The sequence below is a fragment of the Bos indicus x Bos taurus genome, chromosome 16 (assembly GCF_003369695.1).
Source record: "Bos indicus x Bos taurus breed Angus x Brahman F1 hybrid chromosome 16, Bos_hybrid_MaternalHap_v2.0, whole genome shotgun sequence".
Classification (NCBI taxonomy): Eukaryota; Metazoa; Chordata; class Mammalia; order Artiodactyla; family Bovidae; genus Bos; species Bos indicus x Bos taurus.
Window position 1 is genome coordinate 71,373,885 of NC_040091.1, and position 23,386 is coordinate 71,397,270.

The 23,386-nt window shown below is 42.1% G+C and overlaps 1 protein-coding gene and 1 long non-coding RNA gene across 12 annotated transcripts in view; one reads left to right on the forward strand and one right to left on the reverse strand.

Annotated features, from left to right (window-relative positions):
• RCOR3 (REST corepressor 3) overlaps positions 1–681 on the reverse strand; it is a 53,398-nt gene extending 52,717 nt beyond the window's left edge. The window contains exon 1 of one of the 4 annotated variants that reach the window (XM_027565673.1): positions 281–681. In XM_027565673.1, the coding sequence (XP_027421474.1) occupies positions 281–449 (169 nt within the window). In that variant the 5' untranslated portion in view covers positions 450–681. Of the gene's footprint in view, positions 1–277 lie in introns of all 4 variants that reach the window. The other 3 variants (XM_027565672.1, XM_027565675.1, XM_027565674.1) reach the window with 3 other exon arrangements.
• LOC113906916 lies at positions 266–21,294 on the forward strand. Of its 8 annotated transcripts, none has more exons than XR_003515036.1 (5): positions 592–741; positions 1,473–1,604; positions 1,939–2,066; positions 14,710–14,781; positions 20,101–21,292. It is a non-coding gene; the product is annotated as an uncharacterized LOC113906916 (long non-coding RNA). The 8 variants fall into 8 exon arrangements; XR_003515032.1 differs by lacking the exon at positions 592–741 and adding an exon at positions 853–1,162 and having other exon boundaries at positions 20,101–21,294; XR_003515033.1 differs by lacking the exons at positions 592–741; positions 14,710–14,781; positions 20,101–21,292 and adding exons at positions 266–472; positions 4,895–8,734.
• The last annotated feature ends 2,092 nt before the right edge of the window (positions 21,295–23,386 follow it).

Below are 23,386 nucleotides of genomic sequence, written 5' to 3' on the forward strand. Positions count from 1 at the left end.
CGGATGGGGGCGGGGAGCTGGAGGTGCGGTGGGGCGGGGGGGTGCGGGCGAGGGCGGAGGATTGGTGGAGGGCGGAGGGGCGGGGGTCGCGGGGGTGCGGGGCGGGGGTGCTGCTGCACTGCACCGGGAGTTCGAGGCTACCGCAGCGCCCGGGCTCCGAGGGGGAGGGGGGGCGGGAGCTCGGCGAGGGGAGGGGAGGGGGCTGGGGGAGGGGAGGAGAGAGGGACGGGGCGGGGGGGGGGGGCAGGCGGGCCGGCGGGGAGGAGTTCGAGGCTACCACCGTGCTCGTCGTCGCTGCTGCAGCCGCTCTCGGGCTCCGAGAAGTGCAGCCCGCCGTTCGTGGACGAGGCGCCGCCGCCGCCGCCGCCGCCCACCGGGCTCTTGGTGCTGCCGTTGGCCGATCGGTTCTTCCCCAGTAACTCGGGCCCTTTCTCCATCATGCCGGGCATGGTAGAAGAGGGGAGGGGGAAAGGTGAGGGGGGAAGTGGTAGGCGTCAGGGGGAAGGGGGAGAAGGGGGAGATGGCTTCCGAGAGCGGGCGGGAGTGGAGAGGAGGAGGAGGAGGAGACGGCGGCGCCGGCGGAGGAGGAGGAGGAGGAGGGTGTTAATATGGAGCCGCCATAACCGCCCCGGTCCGGCAGTAGCGCAGTCGCCTCACAACAACCCGCCCGGGCCCCGCCTCTCTCCCCTCCTCCTCCGCCTGCCGCCCCTCTCGGCCGCGCCGCGCTCTACGCCGCCGCCGGTATCACTCCGCCCCGCAGGGAGGTTCCGGCCGCCGGGCGGGGGAGGGCTGAGGGGGGATGCGCTGGAGAGAGGGGGAGGGGTGGGGAAGCCCCGCTCGCCGACGGGCCGGGCAACCCCAACCGAGCGCTAATAAAATCGCCGCAGAGGCGCGGCCGCCTCGCGGGCTTCCTTCCTAGGGGGCGCTGCGGAGCGCGGGCGGAGGCGCGCGCGCCAGGCCTCGGGACTCTTTTGCCCTCTCAGGGCGGAAGGAACGCTGTCGGCCAGCGGGAAGGGTCCTTGCCTATCCGAGGCCTCAGCGGCCCGGGAGCGGCCCCCGCCCCTTTAATCTTTTCTGAGCGGGGCGTCGCGGCAGCGCAGCCCTTTTGAGATGCCGCGGAGGGTCGGCCGCCGGGTTTCAGGGCTTCCCCGCCTGCGTCGAGGTGGGGAAGCGCGCTTGCTCGCGGTGGAGTCGGGCGGAGGAGCCGGGCGGCCTTGGGGATCCGAGGCCCGGACGGCCGAAGGAGTGGGCCCGGTCCTAACCATCTGGACGCGGCAGTTTGTGTGGTCTGCGCCTCAGAACTGGGGCCTGATTTCCTGGAGAGGCTGAGGCTGCCGAGATGAGTTTCCAGTACCGAGCAATGCAGCTGTATATCACCAAACAGTGTTGTGTTTTTAAAAACCCTTTTCCTCAGTCGGCCTTGTCTCACCTTTTCCTTTCTTTTGTTCGTTTTTTTCTGTTTCATTACTTAGGGGAGTGGGCGTTGTCCGTGGTGAAATAAAAACTGGGAAGGGATCTTCGCCCAGTTGGCGCTTTCTCAGCGCGCTGACCTGTGGTCGAGGCTTGGAGCCGACCTCTGGAGAGGGCAGAGGCCCCAAGCGGAGGTGAGCGCAGAACTGCAGTCTAGCGGGGTTTCCAGCCTGGCAGGCGATTTGCTCTGTAATGCTTTCCTGAATTGCGTTAGGCATGAGGAATAGGAACTGCATTTTTCGTTCACCAGATTTGAGGACATCTGCTGTGTGCCAGGTTGCCTGGCCTTGGGAGGCTACTTAGGATTTTCTTCATTTTAAAAAATTGGGTGGTTTTTTTTTGGGGGGGGTGCTCACCAGTAAGTAGAAATGAGGATTTCTTGTGAACATTTAGTACGCAGATGTATGCAGATCGGTGTTTGGGGTCCACAGTAAGGTATTTGTCAAACACTTAAAATTGTCCTGGAAGATTTCTTTTCTAGATCAATACTGAATGGATCAAATCGGAAAGAAGCCTCTCTGGCCAGAAAAAGAAGAAATAACATCCCTAAAGGAGGAACGTGTAAATCAGGAATTGAGCCAAGAAAAGCATGGGAGGTAAATATTTGTCAGGTCCCCAGTCTAAAGGGGAAAGTCTCCTGAGCAGATACAAAAACCTGTCTGGTTCTGGAGGTAGAGGTAGTTTCATCTCCCTTATCAAAACCTGATAAGATTCCATTAAATATTTGAAGCTTACAACTAAACCTTTTATTCTAGTTCCTTTCTTAACAAATACAGTTGTAAATGTTATTTTAATTCCCGTATAATTTTTTCTGCAGGGAGAGAACATTTTGGCCAAATGAAATGAATATCATTTCCCTTGACAGTTATATTTTTTCATTGTGAATTAGCACATTGGTATTTTGGTTTTCATACACAAGTTGTAATGATCATGATTCAGCATCTCTGGTCCTGTAACACAAAGGCCAGACCCTAAACTGAGTGAATTCACAAAGATAAATATCACTCTGAAGCTGCTTGGCCAGCCAGCTTTCTAACACCCCAGCATTCCAATACCTTTCAGCCACTTTTCTTCAGAAAGGAGTTTCTGTCTGTAGATCAAGGACTAAAATATTGTGAAGATTTGGGAACTTCTGTAACTCACTTCTATTTATTAAAACCCTTAAAGTGGGAAGATTTCACAATTTCTTCAAGTGCAGCAAGGAATACTGCATTTCTCTGGGGAGAAGAATGGGTGTTTGAGTATGGCATTTAAAAGAAGGAAAAACAAGTTTCTGTTTTGCCCCTGAAGAGAAGAGTTCTGAAGAATAATCATAGGCCTTAAAATGATATCCCAACAGTTAACAAAGACAGTATAGACAGAGAAAAGGCCTAAGAAAATTTGAGGAATGTCTATAAAGGGGGTTAGAGGCAGAAAAAAAGAATCTGGGCAAGGAAGAAATAAGCATTAAGAAGGGATCATCAACAGTGTCAAAGAATGCAGAGTCACGAGAGGGGTTTAAGAAAAGGCTTTTGGATTTGTTAACTAGAAGGCTATTGATTATTTTGACTGTTTTTTTACTGTATTAAAATTTTTTAATATTATATACATTATATTTTAACCTTGGAACAGACATTACATTTTCATAGTTACAAATTCAAAATGTCAAAAGAGATATAATTCACTGTTGTACTGGCATCCCAGTGACTGTAAAAAGGCAAGGTAATATAAGGATTAGAAAGAAATACATAAACCTGTTGTTTGGAAAAAAGCACGATAGTCTATATAAAATTTATAAACTGTTAGTATTAATGAATTTAGCAAGTTTATAAGTCAGTATATAAAGGTTAATTTTATATACCACCGTTAAACAATTAGGAAATTAAATTTTTTAAGTTTTACCATATATGAATGCACAAAAAATATTGAATAACTAGTATGTTAGTTTCTAGTGGCAGCTGTGACAAATTACCACAAGCATGGTAGCTTAAAATGCGTCCATCCTCTCACAGTTCTAGAAACGAAAAGTCTGAAATTGATGTGTCGGCAGGCTGAGCTCCCTCAAGCGGTTTGAGGGGAGAATCTGTTCCTTGCCTTTTCCAGTTTCTGTTTGCTGGCATTCCTAGGCTTGAAGCCACAGTCATTCTAACCTCTGTGTCCATCTTCACGTTGCCTTCTCTTTGCGTGTCTGGAATTTTCCTCTTGTCTGTTGTATAGGGGGCTTCCTAGGTGGTGCTAGTGGGAAAGAGCCCACCTGCAAGTGAGAAGACAAAAAGAGATGTGGGTTAGGTCACTGGGTTGGGAAGATCCCCCTGGAGAAGGGAATGACAACCCACTTCAGTAATCTTACCTGGAGAATTCCATGGACAGAGGACCCTGGCGGGCTACAGTCTAAAGGGCGCAAAGAGTCAGACATGACTGAAGTGATTTAGCATGCAGGCACGCTGTTATATAGAGACCACTAGCATGTATCGCCCACCTGAATAATCCAGAATTATCTGCTCTCTCAAGATCCTTAATCACATCTACAAAGATGCTTTTTCCAAATAAACATTTTACAGTTTCCAAGGATTAGGCCCTAATGTCTTTGGGGCACCATCCAGCCCACTGCATCTAGGAATAAATTCTAATGAGAGAGGTATAAGAAGTCTGTGCTGAAAATTGTGTTGTTGATAGAAATTAGAGAAGACCCAAGTGTTAGTAGCTGGACAGATACTGTGCTCATGGATCAGAAGACTTAATTGTGTAAAGGTGTCAGTTCTCCCCAAATGATCTATATAGATTTAGTCTAATCCCTTCTAGAATCCCAGCAGATGGTGTGTGTGAGTTAATTGACAACTGAGCCTTAAATGTATATGGAAATTCTAAAGATCAAAAACAGCCAAGACAATCTGGAACAAGAATGAAGTTGGGGGATTTATACTATCAGATATTAGAAAGTAGACCAATGGAACTGAATAGGATTCCCAAACAGATGATTATGTCAACATTTTAATTTTGCAAAGGTGATGCTGTAGTGATGAGAAAAAAAAAAAAAACGGATGTTTGAATAAATGATGCTGGGTCATTTGAATATACTTGGTGCCTACTCAACTCTGAATATTCATTGGAAGGACTGATGCTGAAGCTCCAATACTTTGGCCACCTGATGCAAAGAGCCAACTCATTGGAAAAGACCCTGATGCTGGGAAAGGTTGAGGGCAGGAGAAGGGGTAACAAGATGAGATGGTTGGATGGCATCACCAACTCAGTGAACATGGGTTTGAGCAAACTCTAGGAAATGGTGAAGCATAGGAAGCCTGGCATGCTGCAGTCCATGCAGAGTCGGACACAACTTAGCAACTGAACAACAAAATAGCTTGTGGATCTAAATAAAAGATAATAGTACTTCTAGAAAATACTTAGGAATATATACATAGCTGCCTTTACATGTTTGCTTTCCTAGGGCCCAGCGGTAAAGAATCCACCTGCAATGTGTAATACAGGAGATGTGGGTTCAATCCCTGGTTGGGAAGAGCCTCTGGAGAAGGAAATGGCAACCCACTCTAGTGTTCTTGGCTGGGAAATCCCATGGACAGAGGAGCCTGGCAGGCTACAGTCCACGGCATCACAAGAGAGTTGGACCCAACTTAGCCAACTTAACAACAACATGCACGTTCAGCTTATTTCTCAAGAGTGCTTGAGAACTGTTTATCTCAAGAGATGGGGGTGTCAGACTCTGAGATGAAAGGGAGACTTTATCTCTTGTGTGTTCTGTGCAAAATTGGACTCCTGCCATATGTGTGTATTACTGTTTCAAGGAAATAAATGTATGAAAAATCACTTAATAGACAAAGCACAGGTAATTATAATTACAGAACAGTAATTTGAAGACAGTGTAACGAGGGAAATGAAGTAAAGTTACAGCTGTTAGAAGTTGGAGAACAGAATGGAAGAGGAAAGATGGAAAGGGGATAAGGGTGTTACCCTCATTTCATAAAAGGAGAAGAAGTAGGGTGGTGGTTGTGAGCTCCATCTTGATTAACCAGCTACACTAGGCACACAGGAAGGATCTCCACAGAGATCCTGGTTTATTCATTTCCAGGCTCATGATTGTCTTTATGACAACAATTTTGCTGAAGAGTTTATTGATTTGCTCTTTGGTTCTTTATTTTTTGGAGAAGGAAATGGCAACCCACTCCAGTATTCTTGCCTGGAAACTCCCATGGACAGAGGAGCCTGGCAGGCTATGGTCCATGGGGTCTTAAAGAGTCGGACATGACTGAGTGACAACACTTCACACTTCTTTATTTTTACTTTAGAGGTGCCTGTCTTGGAGTAAATTTAACTCCAAGGTAGAGTCAGGCAGCATAGCCAGAAGACTGCCCACCACTGTGCTACTTGGTGTCGGGCTGAGTCTAGTGGGCATAGTCCAGGTATGTTTTCAACAGGAAAAAGGAGGTGTGTTTTTTTGCTTTTGTTTTTTAGAGCCACTGATCATCCCCAAGTGAGAAGTTGGGGAGAAATCATATAATCTTAAGAGCTGACAGGAATTTTAGAGGTCTGGTAACCCACTTTTTCTTTACCCCCTGGAATGTTTACCACCTCTGATGTTTGTCTTACAGCCTCCATTTAAACAGGTACAGAGATAGGTAACTGCATCACAAAGCGGATCATTTCATTTTTTAAAGATGTCTGAGTCTTAGAAAATATCCTTTTTTTTGGTACCCAAAGTTCAACTACATACAAACCCCAAATAACAGTGTCTTAAACAAAATGAAAAATTATTTCTTTTCATGTAAAAATATCCAGAAGTAGAAAGTCCTGGGCTGAAGTGACAACTGCCATGAAGTTGTCCGGCGCCCAGGCTCCTTTCCCATGGCTTCACTGCTCTGGTTTGTCACTTTTGCCCTTATGATCCAAAGTAGCTGCTGGGTGGCCAGTCATCAGGATGACAGTCCTCACAGCAGGACAGGAGGAAAGGCAGAAGGACATACCCCTTCTCTTGAAGGAGATTTTCTGAAAGTACCACGTACCACTTTTGCTGATTTATCAAGTCAGAATTTAGTTACGTGGCCACTAACCTCAAGGAGGCTGGGGACCATCAAAATGCTCTGCTAAAAATCAGGGCTCTATAGATAAGGATGAAGGAAAAAATGAGTGTTGAAAGGGTAGCTAGCAATTTCTGTCACACAGGTCCTTTAAATATTTGAAAACAATCATGTCCCACTTTGGCTTTTCTTTTAGGGTAAACATCATCATCCTGTAACAAGTCTTCAGTGGTATGTTTCCAGATTCTTCACCTTTTCCATTGTCCTGTTCACATGCTCTAGTTTGTACTTAGGACACCTGCGACACTGTGAGGGCTACTTGCTGCAAAGTCAATTGGAAACACTTGGACCCCTTTGCACCTTATTTTTATGAATCCATCCTAAAATTAGCTTTCTTGGGAACATGGTTACTAAATCTGGAATCAAATGCATTCTCGTGGCTTTCACATTTGTTATTGTTTAGCCTGGTCTCTCCCTACTTAGACTCATGTAGATTTTTTATTTTCCTTTTTTCCCCTCTCCTCCCCACCGCCCACCCCCCCTTCAGCAAATGAATTTGACTCTATTGCCATTTAATTTCACCTGACTTGTTTTAGTTTACCTGAACCTTTGGAGAGCTTTCTAAGTTCTCACTTTTTTACCTAACATATGACTTGACTGTGGACATTTGTACCTTTGTTAAGTGGAATTTCTCTTTAAGGGCAGTAACAATGTCTTAATTTATATTCTCAGCATTGGGTACAATACCTGTGCACAGTGCATGTTTGTTTAATGAATGAATTTTGCAGTTAGCTATAGTGAGCATTTTCTAGAAGAATATTTTAGTTCTGGAATTGTTTATGGAAGGAGACTATGAAATTTCCATGTCTTTAAAAATAGATTGCTGTCTGTCTAGGAAAATTACATTTAAATGTGTATATAGTCTTTAAAAGTAGGTGATTTAAACAGTTTTGCCAAATGTCTAAATCATACAAACATTTTTAATGATTTGTTTGGCTAAATTTAAATAAGAAGAAAATACTAGACAATTTAAAGTTTACATTTTAACTCTGTCCCATGTAACTCACTCAGAAAAGAATCTGCCTGCAGTGCAGGAGACCCGGGTTCTATCCCTGGGTTGGGAAGATCCCCTGGAGAAGGAAATGGCAACCCACTCCAGTATCCTTGCCTGGAAAAATCCCATGGACAGAGAGCCTGGTGGGCTGCAGTCCAAGGAATCACAAAGAGTAGGGCCGACTCAGTGACTGACACACTTCACTGATACAGAGTATCCTTTACTAAGCCATTCACTTTCTCTTGGTTTCACAAATTATAAAAGAGAATTCACAAATCAATTTTTCTTATTTAAAAAAGGTGTTTGAAAGAACACTCATTAAAATCAGTCTATAGGGAACACTAGGATCCAAGTTGTGAGGTAATCTGTGGATCCACAGATTAGATTAAAAGTGTCAACCTCTGAAATGGATACAAACTAACACTAGACTGATTTGTGGAAATGTAGAAAGTAACTTGAAAATGTTTCAGTACAAACTACAAAGAAACAGGTTCCCCAAAGAATTTTAATTTATTAGGATGTAAACAAGATTTTTAAAAGGTAGCTGTAAAAAAGTCTCCCTTCTGCGTACATGTTTTTTTCCCCCTATTGATACATCTTGATCTAACTCTATTACTGTTATAGAGTAATTTGATTCTATTTAGTGTAGGCTGAAATTGTGGGGTTTGCAATAGGTATGGGACTCTCCCCTCCTCCTTCCCCAGACCTTTGAAGTGAGTCCAGGGAGAAAGAAGAAGAAGGAAGGCAGATTGTCTTCTTACTTCACTTCTTAGGGTGATAACCTTCACTCTTTTGTTACTGTAGCTTCTATAACACTTGCTGGTTATACCAGCTCCAAATGCTGGGGATGTTTCTGTTGGTCTTCAAGAGGTCCTTCTTTACCTCCTCTACTGTCCCTGACTGTGGGTGATTCACCCCATAGTTCTTACTCATGTAACCCTCATCTGGTAGGTAGCCACCTTAATGTGGAGTACTGAAAACATGTTAAGTATAAAATTTATAATAATGGGAGCTGAGACAGTTATTAGAAATTATTCTCATTACTTCTGGGCCATGAATTGTGTTTTGAAACTAAAGTGTACTAATTATAAAACATTTGAAGCCTCTGTGAAGCCTTTATGATTTTATAGATTGAGATGTAATGATAATGGGTAGGACAGGAAGGCACTCTAGGTTGAATTAAATTGTGAAGAAACATCTATCTTTGTTTCCAGTATTTAATTTTATATGTGATTTAAACTAAGAACACTACAAAGCGATGGATTGTAAACAGAATGGATATATGCCAGTGTGGAAACCAGGGCTTCATAGTATTAATAAATGGTTCAGACAGTAAAGAATCTACCTGCAATACAGGAGACCTGGGTTCGATCCTTGGGTTGGGAAGATCCCCTGGGGAAGGGAATGGCAACCCACTCCAATATCTTTGCCTGGAGAATTCTACTGACAGAGGAGCCTGGTGGGCCGCAGTCCATGGGGTCACAAAGAGACACAACTGAATGAGTAACACATACACTGTATTGATGAGAACTTGAGAAAAGTTGCTCAAAAGAAAAAGCAACAGGAAACAGCCAATTTTGTATTGAAAACTCAATATAAAATAAAGGCTTGTTGCTATTAAGCCTCTGTCTCTCCCCACACCCACCACACACACTTAATTTCTTATCTCTCAGCTCTGTTTTCTGTTTACCTTCATTTTTTATTACTGCAAGCAGCCACTCCCAGACAGAAAATAGCAAGGAATACAAGAGAAACATCGTGCTTTTCTAGACCAGTGGCTTTCACACCTTTTGTTACCCACTGCAATATACATTATGTTGTTAACCCAATACAGACATATAAATGTGTATCAGTCAGCTGTTTCTTTATAATAAAACAGCCAGAACATCTTAGGAATATAAAGGCAAGCATTTCTCTCACTCGATTTTTGTGTGTTGGTTAGGGTCAGCTGATCTATGCTGGACTCAGCTGGGTGTGATGGCTGGTCTTGGCAGGGCTTGCCCGTGGGTCTGTGAGTTGGTTGGTGGTTAGCTGATACAGACTGATGCTGGCTGGGGGGATCTAGCTTGGGTGACTCTGCCCCATGTGTCTCTCCTATTATTGATACTTGTGGACCTGCCTGAGCATATTTTTCTTAGGAAAATGGCAGAGATACAAAATAGTAAGCCCAGTTGCACAAAAATTCTTCAAACCTTTGTTCATGTCACATTTAACAGTCCATTGGCTAGAGCAAGTCAATGGCAAGTCCCAAGTCAAAGAAAAGTATACTCACAGAGATAAGGTAATAGTTTTGAATAATTACCAGAAATATGCAAATATAACATGCACATACGTGTAATCTAGAAGAATAATGTAGATGAACCTATTTGCATGATACGAATAGAAACACAGATTGGATGTGGACATGGGTGGTAGGGGGAAAAGAAGGGGTTGAATAAACTGGGAGATTCAGTTCAGTCACCCAGTCATGTCTGCAACCCCATGGACTGCAGTGCTCCAGGCTTCCCTGTCCATCACCAACTCCCGGAGCTTGGTCAAACTTTGTCCATCGGGTCAGTAATGCCATCTGACCATCTCATCTTCTGTCACCCCCTTCTCCTGCCTTCACTCTTTCCCCACATCAGGGTCTTTTCCAGTGAGTCAGTTATTCGCATCAGGTGGCCAAAGTAAAACTTCAGCATCAGTCCTTCCAATTCAGGACTGATTTTCTTTAGGAAATCTTGCAGTCCAAGGAACTCTCAAGAGTCTTTGATCTTGCAATCCAAGGAACTCTCAAGAGTCTTCTCCACAATTTAAAAGCATCAATTCTTCAGCGCTTAGCTTTCTTGATGCTCTTAACTCTCAACATCCTTAAATGACTACTGGAAAAACCAGAACTTTGACTAGGCAAACCTTTGTTGGCAAAGTAATGTCTCTGCTTTTTAATATGCTGTCTAGATTGGTCATAGCTTTTCTTCTAAGGAGCAAGCGTTTTTTGATTTCATGGCTGTAGTCACCATCTGCGGTGATTTTGGAGCCCGAGAAAATAAAAGTCTCTCACTGTTTCCATTGTTTCCCCATCTATTTGCCATGAAGTGGTGGGACCAGATGCCATGATCTTAGTTGTTTGAATGTTGAGTTTAAGCCAGATTTTTCACTCTCCTCTTTCACTTTCATCAAGAGGCTCTTTAGTTCCTCTTCGCTTTCTGCCATAAGGGTGGTGTCATCTGCATATCTGAGATTATTGATATTTCTCCCAGCAATCTTGATTCCAGCTTGTGCTTCATCCAGCCTGGCATTTCGCATGATGTACTCTGCATATGAGTTAAATTAGCAGGGTGACAATATACAGCCTTGACGCTGTATATTGACAATATACAGCCTAGACTGAACCAGTCTATTGTTTCATGTCGAGTTCTCACTGTTGCTTCTTGACCTGCATACAGATTTCTCAAGAGGCAGGTCAGGTGGTCTGGTATTTCCATCTCTTTGAGAATTTTCCACAGTTTATTGTGATCTATATAGTCGAAAGCTGTAATCAGAAAGCAGAAGTAGATGTTTTTCTGGAATTCTTTTGCTTTTTCAGTGATCCAAGGGATGTTGGCAATTTGATCTCTGGTTCCTTTGCCTTTTCTAAATCCAGCTTGAACATCTGGAAGTTCACGGTTCACGTACTGTTAAAGCCTTGCTTTAAGAGTTTTGAGCATTACTTTGCCACCGTGTGATATGAGTGCAGTAGTGTAGTAGTTTGAACATTCTTTGAGGCATTGCCCATCTTTGGGATTGGAATGAAAACTAACCTTTTCCAATCCTGTGGCCATGGCTGAGTTTTCCAAATTTGTTGGCATACTGAACGCAGCACTTTAACAGTATCATCTTTTAGGATTTTAAATAGCTCAGCTGGAATTCCATCACCTCCACTAGCTTTGTAGTGATACTTCCTAAGGTCCACTTGATTTCGCATTCCAGGATGTCTGGCTTTAGGTGAGTGATCACACCATCGTGGTTATCTGGATCATGAAGACCTTTTTTGTACAGTTCTTCTGTGTTTTCTTGCCACCTCTTCTCAATATCTTCTGCTTCTGTTAGGTCCATACCATTTCTGTCCTTTATTGTGCCCATCTTTGCATGAAATGTTCCCTCTGTATCTCTGATTTTCTTGAAGAGGTGTCTAGTCTTTCACATTCTGTTGTTTTTCTCTCTTTGCATTGATCACTGAGGAAGGCTTTCTTATCTCTTCTTGCTGTTCTTTGGAACTCTGCATTCAAATGGGTATATCTTTCCTTTTCTACTATGCCTTTAGACTCTCTTCTTTTCTCAACTATTTGTAAGGCCTCCTTAGACAACCATTTTGCCTTTTTGCATTTCTTTTTCTTGGGGATCATCTTGATCCCTGCCTCCTGTACAATTTCACAAACCTCCATCCATAGTTCTTCAGGCACTCTTATCAGTTCTAATACCTGGAATCTATTTCTCACTTCCACTGTATAATTATAAGGGATTTGATTTAGGTCATACCTGAATGGTCTATTGGTTTTCCCTACTTTCTTCAATTTAAGTCTGCATTTTGCAATGAGGAGTTCATGGTATGAGCCACAGTCAGCTCCCGGTCTTGTTTTTGCTAACTGTAGAGAGCTTCATCTCCATCTTTGGCTGCAAAGAATACAGTCAATCTGATTTCGGTGTTGACCATCTGGTGATGTCCATGTGTAGAGTGTTGTGTTGTTGGAAGAGGGTATTTGCTATGACCAGTGCGTTCTCTTGGCAAAACTCTGTTAGCCTTTGTCCTGCTTTGTTTTGTACTCCAAGGCCAAATTTGCCTATTACTCCATGTATCTCTTGACCTCTTACTTTTCGCTTCTTGGCCTTTTGGCTAAGGTCACTTCTCGGCCTTTTGGCTAAGATCAAGTGTACTGGGAGATTAGGTTTGACATATATATGCTACCATGTGTGAACTATTGTATAGTGCAGGGGGCTGAGCTCGGTGCTCTGTGATGACCCAGATGGGTGAGATGGGATGGGGCAGTGAGGGGAGGTTCAGGAGGGATGTATGTATACATAAAGCTGATTCACTTCAGTGTACAGCAGAAACTAACACAACTTTGTAAGAAACTATACCTCAATTTAAAAAATTTAAAAAGTTCCACAAAACAATTCTTACTTAGAAGTTTGGGTCAAGATCTGTAGTTTGATAAACATTGTTCTAGACCAGACCAAGGATCCTCAACCTCCGGGATCTAATGCCTGATGATCTAAGGTGGAGCTGATTTAGTAATAGAAGTATAGTGCACAATAAATGTAATGCAATTGAATCATCCCCAAACCATCCCTGCCTTCCCCCCCCCCCCCCCCAAGGTCTGTGGAAAAACTGTCTTCCACAAAATTGGTCACTGGTGCCAAAAAGGTTGGGGCCACTGCTCTAGACAGATATTGATTCAAACATACATGACCTATGTCTTAGAAGCATAATCTGAACACCAAACTGAGCTAATTCTGACAGTTCTCTCTCCAGCCTCAGTGGAGAGATTTGCATTACTGTCACTCCAATCCGTGTTACTTGATGTGTAGTCCACAAACAAACTAGTCTCCTGACTGGTGCCAGTCCACACACTGTTCATTACCAGATCATAACTATAGTAAGGTAAGGTGCTAGAATATACACGAACACACTGTTTCGTTCATTGAGAAAGTCTTACTTAAAAAATAAAAGAAGTCAGCTGAATGAAACTGCATGCTTATTAAGGTGTTGGGTTGGCCAAAAAGTTCATTCAGGTTTTTCTGCAAGATCTTGTGGAAGAACCTCAACGTTTTGGCCAACCCAGTAGTTGCTTTACACTATGATGGAAGTTCCTTATCTCAGTCTCTGATCAGTAACAAGCATTTCACAGACCAGCATCACCCAAGGAAGACCTAGCATCTTCTAAACGGAAGTGAAGTGAAAGTCACTCAGTCGTGTCTGACTCTGTGACCCCATGGACTATACAGTCCATGGAATTCTCCAGGCCAGAATACTGGAGTGGGTAGCCTTTCCCTTCTCCAGTGGATCTTCCCAACTCAGGAATTGAACCCAGGTCTCCCACAGTGCAGGCAGATTCTTTACCAGCTGACTCACAAGGGAAGCCCAATATTCTTCTAAATAGGAATCTCTGTAAAATATTAATAGTCATCTTATGTATCTGAGACAAAGGGGATGTTTTGGAGAAGTAGATTTCTTAAGCATTTCATACATATTGTAGGAGAAGAAACCATTAATGAGAAAGGAGCAGAAGAAACAAAAGCAGAGAGGGATTAACTGATGGAGCAAGACTTTGGAGATGGAGCAACAAGGACAAGATGGCTGGATTGGTCTTGACCAAGAGGTGGTACTCCTCATCCTCTGAGGCTAGAGAAAGCTAAAATGGAGATACTTATACAGCAAGTTTGCAGGAGTGGTGGTTGGACATTTGGGGTATTTCATAAAGGTATTCTTACCTGTGAAGTAAGGGTCAAGGTCATCTGCTGAGATGGCATCTTGTTACTGCTGTTTTGGAATTGAGGTATTTGAATTAAACTCAGTTTATTTAAAACCCTAGTAAGAATTTTGTTCTACTTTATTCTATTTACTTTATAAACATTCTACTTTCCACAACCTATGCATTTTAAATTATTTTCATCAATGTTTTGTTATGAAAATTATCAAGCATACAGAGAAGTGGAAAGAATTATACAAGGAGAATTAATTTACCTACCTCTTGGATTCTACAATTTATTTTTATGTCATGTCAATTTCAGTTTGAGGCCAGTCTGGAAATGGTATAGTTATTATTTTGATTACTGAAGTTAGTATTAATAAATACTTGTGAAGACTTAGGAAGAGAATCATTTCAAATTCAACAGATCAGGTATATATGTTCTTGGCTTCTGTTTTAATCAGGATTCTTCCAAGAAGAAATAGATGGATCAATTTATCTATCTAGGCTTCCCTGGTGGCTCAGTTTGTAAAGAATCTGCCTTCAGTGCAGGATTCCACCTGCAATGCAGGAGACCCAGGTTCAATCCTGGGTCAGGAAGACCCCCTGGAGAAGGAAATGGCAACCCACTCCAGTATTCTTTCCTGGGAAATCCCATGGACAGAGGAGCCTAGTGCACTACAGTCCATGGCATCACAAGAGTTGGACACAACTTAGTGACCATACCACCATCTATCTATCTACATAGGCTCCTGTGATAATAGAAGCTGCAAAGTCCCAAGATCTGGAGGGTGAGTTGGCAAGCTGGAGACCCAGGAGGGTAAGTGGTCTAGTTCTAGTCCAAAGAACCAATGATTCAGCTCAAGTCTGAAGGCAGGGAAAAGGCTAATGTCCCATTTCAAAGACCATCAGGCAGGAGGAATTCTCTCACTTGGGAGAGGTTCAACATTTTTGTTGTATTCAGGTCTTCAGCAGGTTGGGTGAGACCCCCTCACATTAGGGAGAACAACCTACTCAGGCTAAGGGTTTAAGTGTTAATCTCATCCAAAAACACCTTCACAGTAACACCCAAATAATGGTTGACCAAGTATCTGGGTACCCTCTGGACCAGTCGACACATGAAAAATCCTCACCGTCTCTCTATGCTGTGTATTCCTAAGAGAACCGTAATCAACCCCAACCTACTTCTCAGGTTGCTCCTTTCCCACACTCCCTGAAGAAAAATCATTGTAGCACTCGCATTTCTGGACCATATGGCATATTTGCTTTGTAAGTTTTGCGAACTCACCACTGAATAGCCTTAGGAGTTTAACACCTCACTGTGAATAATACTATTTTAAACAACAGTTTTATGTAATTGTATACTTTATTTCTATATACATACATAAAACTATTCCTAATTTCTATGGAAGAGAATAAACTAAATATACATACAATTATATTAACCAGCCAAATGTTTTAAATTTTTAACTTTCTTATAAGTCAAAAGTTGTGTTTTAAGGTCTTAAGTTGTTAGGTTTTCAGACTAACTCAGTCTTCATATTTTTCTTCCTATTTATTAGTAAAGCAGATGGCTTTCCTGGTTCTTAAATTTTTTTTCTACTTTTTCGGTTTCTTAGTTTGAACTAGCAAGTAAGTCACAAAGTACGTTCAATAAATTTGGAGGCTTTAAAATGTATTCCGTCATAATTCCACAAACATTTATGATCATAATTTTGAGCTATTTGAAACACAAAGATGAATAATGCATAATCTATGGTCTTAAGAGGCTCGTAATCTTGTAAGAGAAAGAGACTTAACCAAAAACATAATTCTGGAATGTCAGGGGTTAGAAGGTCTCTGTCTAGTCACACACCCCTTTGCCTCTCCATTGGAGAAGTAGACACAAAAATCCGTAACCAGTTGGACAAATTGTAATAAATGGTGTAACCAGTAAGAAAAAAACCCACAAAGGTGACACTCATCCTTGTGAATCTCTACCTGGGTCTGAGCCCAGTTCCAGATAATTATGCCACTGGGCAAACTGCTACCCTAGAGATTGACTGGCACCACTCCTATAACAACCCTGTTTTTTAAAGTCTTCTCATTTTCAATAAGAGCTATTTCAAATTTTCTCCATCATCTTCACTTCTCCAACTCCATTACTAGGCTCTTTTTATTCTTCATAGATGACCTTTCTCTTGACCTCAACCCATCCTTAGCCACAAGCCATCAAACACACTGCCACCAGTTGTAACCCAAGCCTCCATCACCCCTTCTTTGGCAGAGGTCAGTGTAGGGATCGTGGGGAAGATTCTGTCTTCCCCTAAGCTGCCCACTCAGTATCTCCTAGGCTCCCATCCTTTCCTCTGCTCAGCTGTGTGTAACTGTTCTTTGCACTGCTGATCACTGGGAGAGTATCCAGGACACTGTGTCCTAGAGAGAAGAGGGATTGAAGTAGACTACCACTGCAGTTTGCCCAAGATCACAGACTGAAGGTATGTGAATCTCTTTACTGATGGGTTGAACTGATTTTAAAAGTGGAATTACGACACTGGAGTGTGAAAGTCGCTCAGTTGTGTCCACCTCTTTGCGACTCCATGGACTATACAGTTCATGGAATTCTCCAGGCTAGAATACTGGAGTGGGTTGCCATTTCCTTCTCCAGGGGATCTTCCCAACCCAGGGATCGAACCCAGGTCTCCCACATTGCAGGCAGATTCTTCACCAGCTGAGCCACAGGACAACATTGGAGAGTAAAGACCAAAAGCCCTGCACTGTATAAGACTCTCCATGAATCCAAAGGAAAACTACTTGTAGCAAACATTGTTAGTATCCTACCTCACAACCCCTTGGCTGTCCTCAGTGCAGCACAAATATGGTTTCCACACACTAAGAGTTTCTTACTTCCAGCTCCATGTCTCTCTTCTTTGCCTGAAATCTCTCTTTGGCCCCATGGGAGCTTGTTCTGTTATAGGCAGGTGCAGCACGCAAGTGTGGAGGGGGAGTTACCCCTGGTCACAATCTTTAACCAGTTGTGGATAGAGTGGGTGAATTAATGCCCCAGCCTCCTCACCACCAGAGGGACAATATTTAGATGTGTTCCACATGGTTTCTCAGAGGATTCTCAGTGGGGTTGAACCCTCAATGAGGCTATTAACAGGGGAACCCACTCATTACTAACCTACTTATTAACCCTGCTCGGTAAAGCACACTTCCTGACTTTTCTCCATCCCCTGTCTCACCTTTCACATTTCCTCATCTGTGCTTCTTAGGATCACCTCTGCACCCACATCCTCAGCTCATCGTGGCTCAGACAGTAAAGCGTCTGACTACAATGTGGGAGACCCAGGTTTGATCCCTGGGTCAGGAAGTTCCCCTGGAGAAAGGAAATGGCAACTCACTCCAGTATTCTTGCCTGGAAAATCCCATGAACGGAGGAGCCTGATAGGCTACAGTCCATGGGGTCGCAAAGAGTCGGACACGACTGAGCAAATTCACTTCACTTCACTTCACTTTAGCCAATACTGTAACAGCAGCCTTGTGAGAGACCCTGACCCAGAGGGCCCAGCTAAGCCACTCTCTGATTCCTAACCCATGTGAACTGTGTGATAATACATATTATCTGAAATAATCTATTGCTGAAAAACATTAACTCTCTGGAACAGTAAATCTTAAAGCCTTAAAGAAAAAGGGCATAATTTAAGATTTGAGGTAGGCTACCTAGGATTTGAAGTGGGCTACCTTCCATAACCCACCCTTCTAGGAATCAGTCATTTTAAATTGTAGAATATTTAGTTCCTTTTATACTTTCTCTTTGGGAGCATGCAGAGTTCCTATCTTAGTTAAACAGAGACCACAAAAATGATGGTTTTAAGTAGTTTCTTTCAAAGAAGACTTATCCTGTTTTTTTTATGGTTGTGTGATCACCTCTTCCTCTCCTTAAAATATTCATTCATTTACTTAACAATTGTTAAATGAGAACCTGCTACTGTGTGCATTATATCCTCTGCCTGAGATTGACGTTACAAGGATCAACTAGACCTGGTCCTTAGTATCTGTGAGTGCCCAAAGCCATTAAATACAGGCCACCCTAGGATGTGTCTCAGTAGCTATGGAAACAGGGAGGGGGATCCTGTAAGACTTTCTGTAGGACCTGATTTCTGAATTGAGTCCTGAAGAACAAGCAGTACACACCCAGATGGCATAAATAGGGAGTCCTGGGCAAGAGAGGAACAGCATGTGCCCAGGCCCAGGACCTCCATCTGTGGGTTATTCTAGTTCATCTTTTCTGTGTTTTTAATGTCTGTTTTTAATGTCTCTTTTTCCATTTGGCCCCTTCTATAAACACCTACTGTTTCTTAGACTCTGTTGCAGAGGGAGAGGGTGGGAAGATTTGGGAGAATGGCATTGAAACGTATAATATCATGTATGAAACGAGTTGCCAGTCCAGGTTCGATGCATGATACTGGATGCTTGGGGCTAGTGCACTGGGACGACCCAGAGGGATGGTATGGGGGGCGGGGGGGGGGGGAGGGAGGAGGGTTCAGGATGGGGAACACATGTATACCTGTGGCGGATTCATTTTGATATTTGGCAAAACTAATACAATTTGTAAAGTTTAAAAATAAAATTTAAAAAAAAAGAAAAAAAAAAAAACAATGCAAAAAATAATACCTCCCGCAGCATTGTGTCCTCAGGCTACTCCTCTGTCTTCCTCCTTCTCAATGTAGTTTTGCTCCTTGAGAGAATATAGGACCTACATCAAGTCCTGAAATACCAGGCTAGATGAATCACAAGCTGGAATCAAGATTTCCGGGACAAATACCAACAACTTCAGATATGCAAACACTCTAATATCAGAAAGTAAAGAGGAACTAAAGAGCCTCTTGATGAGGGTAAAAAAGGAGAATGAAAAAGCTGGCTTAAAACTCAGCTTTCAAAAAACCAAGACCATGGCATCCAGTCCCATCACCATGGCAAATAGAAGCAGTGACAGATTTTATTTTCTTGGGCTCTAAAACCACTGTGGATGGTGACTGCAGCCATGAAATTAAAAGCCACTTGCTCCTTGAAAGGAAAGCTATGATAAACTTAGCATATTAAAAAGCAGAGGCATCATTTTGCCAACAAAGATCTATGTGGTCAAAGCTATGATTTTTCCAGTAGTCATGTACAGATGTGAGAGTTGGACCATAAGGAAGGCTGAGTGCCAAAGAATTGATGTTTTTGAATTGTGCTGGAGAAGATGCTTGAGAGACCTTTGGACAGCAAGGAGATCAAACCAGTCAATCCTAAAGAAAATTACCCCTGAATATTCATTGGAAGGACTGATGCTGAAGCTGAAGCTCCAATACTTTGGCCACCAGATGTGAAGACCTGATTCACTGGAAAAGACTCATGCTGGGAAAGATTGAAAGCAAAAAGAAGAGGGAGGCAGAGGATGAGATGGTTAGATAACATCACCAACTCAATAGACATGAATTTGAGCAAACTCTGGGAGTTAGTGGAGGACAGAGGAGCTTGGTATGCTGCAGTCCAAGGGGTCGCAAATAGTTGGACTTAGCAACTGAACAACAAGTCCCTCGACCTCCCATTCCATCCTTAAGCTGAGGACCCAGGGGACCTTCATGGGAAAGGGGTTACAAGTGAAAAAATAACATGGTAATTCTGGAAGGTAAAGGATAATGGGAACACACAAATTCACCCCATATGGGTTCAAATGGAAGTTCTGAGAGCTTTGGTAATGAACAAAGAAGACTTTTGATGTGTTCCAGGCATTTGGGATAAAGAAAGTGGATTTTGATGAAGTTTTTAAATAAGTATTTCACCTTGGGGATTTTTTCAGAGAGTATAGTAAAGATCTGGATCTCTATTTGAACTACTTCAGGTTGCTGGATTTGTGATTCTTTTAATGCCAGGACTGAACTGCATGTCTGCCTTGTATTCTGTGGATGACATTTCACTTTTAAGCTAGTAAATGCAATATCAGTTTCTTTTTTTTTAAATTTTAGTGTTTCATATACTATGATATTTTAAGGTCCAGAAGATCAGTATTTTTTGTTGGAATAAAATCATTATTCTAAAAATTTCTATGATTTGAGTTATTTACATATTATATTGCATTACAGTTTCTAATCAATCTGTTTTACTTGCTTAGATGAACTTCTTCTCTGTCTCCATAATTCTTAAGAGGAAGAATTAATGAGAATTGAAAGGAGAAGCTTCTGCTGGAAGAATAATGCTTGAGTTCCAGGCACTTCTGAACCAATAGAATATGAAAATGCCAGTGCTGAAACTACTGCAGGAAACTGTGTGGAAGCTCCCCATGAGACTAAAGAAGCCAAAAGAGACGTGTGATACCTCTCCTGAAAGAATGAGAACACAGCTTGATGTCAATAAAAAGATTGCAACCCATGGAGGAAATAGTTATTAAAAATGTTTCCTCAAAGTAAGTGAGAGACAGAGACAGAGATCGTTTGAAGATGGAGTAAAAAGGAAATGTTTGAAGTTAGCTAATAGCAATGATATCATCTTCCAACTAGTTTAGAATCAGAGCTTTTTCAGCAGCTGAAAAAATGTACACAAAAATCAGTTCACTATCTAATAAAGACCAATTGACACACGTAAAGAGACATCTTTCTTTTAAATTACATGTCATCTTCTATTTATCATCATTAGTTACATTTTCTTTATTTCATATAGTGTTTATGTTAGTTTGTAACACTTTGTTTTACCTGCCAGCAACTGATATTGGTAATGATTTATATTTAAATTTTTGTAATTTTTCATTTTCCTTAATGTATGATTTTAAAATTTAAAATGCATCAAATACCTAGTCTTACATTTTAATTTTATGGATTAAAAAGTTTCAAAATAGAAAATACTAGTACTTTAGTTACAATTTGAATCAAATATTCCAATTCTCCTGTTATTCCTGTCCTCTGGTGTTGTGATTATTTTTTCTTTAAGATGCAGTTCTCTCATAAGACCATCTCTGATTCCACCGCAGGGAAATTGAGTTTATTCCCAGAGTAGACTGTGCAGACTTGGTGATAATAATCAGAACATTTTACTGTAATGATGTATTTCTCTCTCTCCTTTTATTGTGTCACAAAATCCTTGAATATTTATAAAACAGGAAGCAATTTTATTAACTATAATGGAAGAATACTCCTTTCAGGCTTGCCAAGGGGTTTGTTACAATGAAATTGAGTTGTGGACACTTCCAGGGACAGATTGTGCTTCCTGAAGGCACAGCCAGTCAGCTAGCTCTGCTGTATTTCCCCTTAACTGTAACCATGTCTAAAACTGAGGACCATCTGTGCTTTGTAATAAAAAGCTAAAGTCTTTATGCCTTGATAATAATTTTGAAATTTAATATATCTGAAGTCTATACTTATAAAAATTATTTAAAATTATGTTTAAAACTCATTTAAAATGGAAAAACTCATTTTGATTATTTTCTTATTATCTAACTTGTTAACCAGCTTAGTCACAAACAAGATGATGTATCTGGAAACAAAATGTAAATTGTAGGATGCTGCACAAAATAATCTTAAGAGCTAGAGTTAAAGACAAGAAATGTCCTCTTCTCTTCTCAGAGGGGATCATCCTAAATTTGTGAACCTTTCTTGATAGGTTTTCATTTCCAACCACATAAATTCTTTATACTGTTTTTTGAAATCCCATTAAACTGCAGGCGGAAATATAGCCCTACACTGACCCTTTATGACCAACCTAGATAGCATATTAAAAAGCAGAGACATTACTTTGCCAACAAAGGTCCATCTAGTCAAGGCTATGGTTTTTACAGTAGTCACGTATGGATGCGAGAGTTGGACTGTGAAGAAAGCTGAGCACCGAAGAATTGATGCTTTTGAACTGTGATGTTGGAGAAGACTCTTGAGAGTCCCTTGGACTGCAAGGAGATCCAACCAGTCCATCCTAAAGGAAATCACTCCTGAATCTTCATTGGATGGACTGATGCTAAAGCTGAAACTCCAGTACTTTGGCCATCTCATGCGAAGAGTTGACTCATTAGAAAAGACCCTGATGCTGGGAGGGATTGGGGGCAGGAAGAGAAGGGGACGACAGAGGATGAGATGGCTGGATGGCATCACCGACTTGACGGATGTGAGTTTGAGTGAACTCCGGGAGTTGGTGATGGACAGGGAGGCCTCAGTTCAGTTCAGTCACTCAGTTGTGTCCGACTCTTTGCAACCCCATGAATCGCAGCATGCCAGGCCTCCCTGTCCATCACCAACTCCCGGAGTTTACTCAAACTCATGTCCATCCAGTCGGTGATACCATCCAGCCATCTCATCCACTGTTGTCCCCTTCTCCTCCTGCCCCCAATCCCTCCCAGCATCAAGGTCTTTTCCAATGACTCAACCCTTTGCATGAGGTGGCCAAAGTACTGGAGTTTCAGCTTTAGCATCATTCCTTCCAAAGAACACCCAGGACTGATCTCCTTTAGAATGGCTGGTTGGATCTCCTTGCAGTCTAAGGGACTCTCAAGAGTCTTCTCCAGTACCACAGTTCAAAAGCATCAATTCTTCGGCGCTCAGCTTTCTTCACAGTCCAACTCTCACACCCATACATGACTACTGGGGGAGGCCTGGCGTGCTGCAATTCATGGGGTCGCAAAGAGTTGGACACGACTGAGAGACTGAACTGAACGGAACTGAACTGACCCTTTAGATAACACTTGTCCTCATACCAGACAGGACACACTGCGGAGGCCTGCTTCAGACTGCCTTGTGCCTGACTAGTCTTTAGAGAGGTGGAGCATTCTTTTGCTCATTTGCATTTTCCACATTGTAGCATTAGGCTCAAGCTTGCAACTTTCTCTGTAACTTTTCTCTGAAATCACCAAAAAAGTTAGCTTCAAAGTTGTTTAAATAATAGTGGCTTATCTAGCCCTTTCCTCTCACCACCAAAAGAAACTTGGAAAGTTTTAAAGTTAAGAAAAGCTATATTTCCTTCATATGAATGATTGCCTTACTACTCAGCAGGAATAATTAGTTCTCAGAGAAGTCTACTATCTACAGACTTGTAATTAGCTTATTTGTATTAGGACGTTAAAGAGGTTGTTATACTTAGTTACTTCAAAATTTCTTTCCTGTAGCAGATGCTACTAAATTGGCACCATTATTGCATCCAATCTTGGAGCATCCCACTTAATAGTGATTTACTGTATTCTTGTTCCACTCACTCTCACTACACCATCTTGGAGAATAATAACATTTTTTCTGAATAATGAACAGTTGAGGGGAGTAGCATTTGTGTGAATAATAACTGAATAAAGAACAACTGAAGGGGAGTTTTTATTTTTGCATCATGCTAAATATTTGGGAGGGAGTTTATGCTGATCACTTGAGCTCTATATAAATGACTAATTCAAATTCATGTTGATGAAATCCCTTGCTTAAAGTTTTTCCATG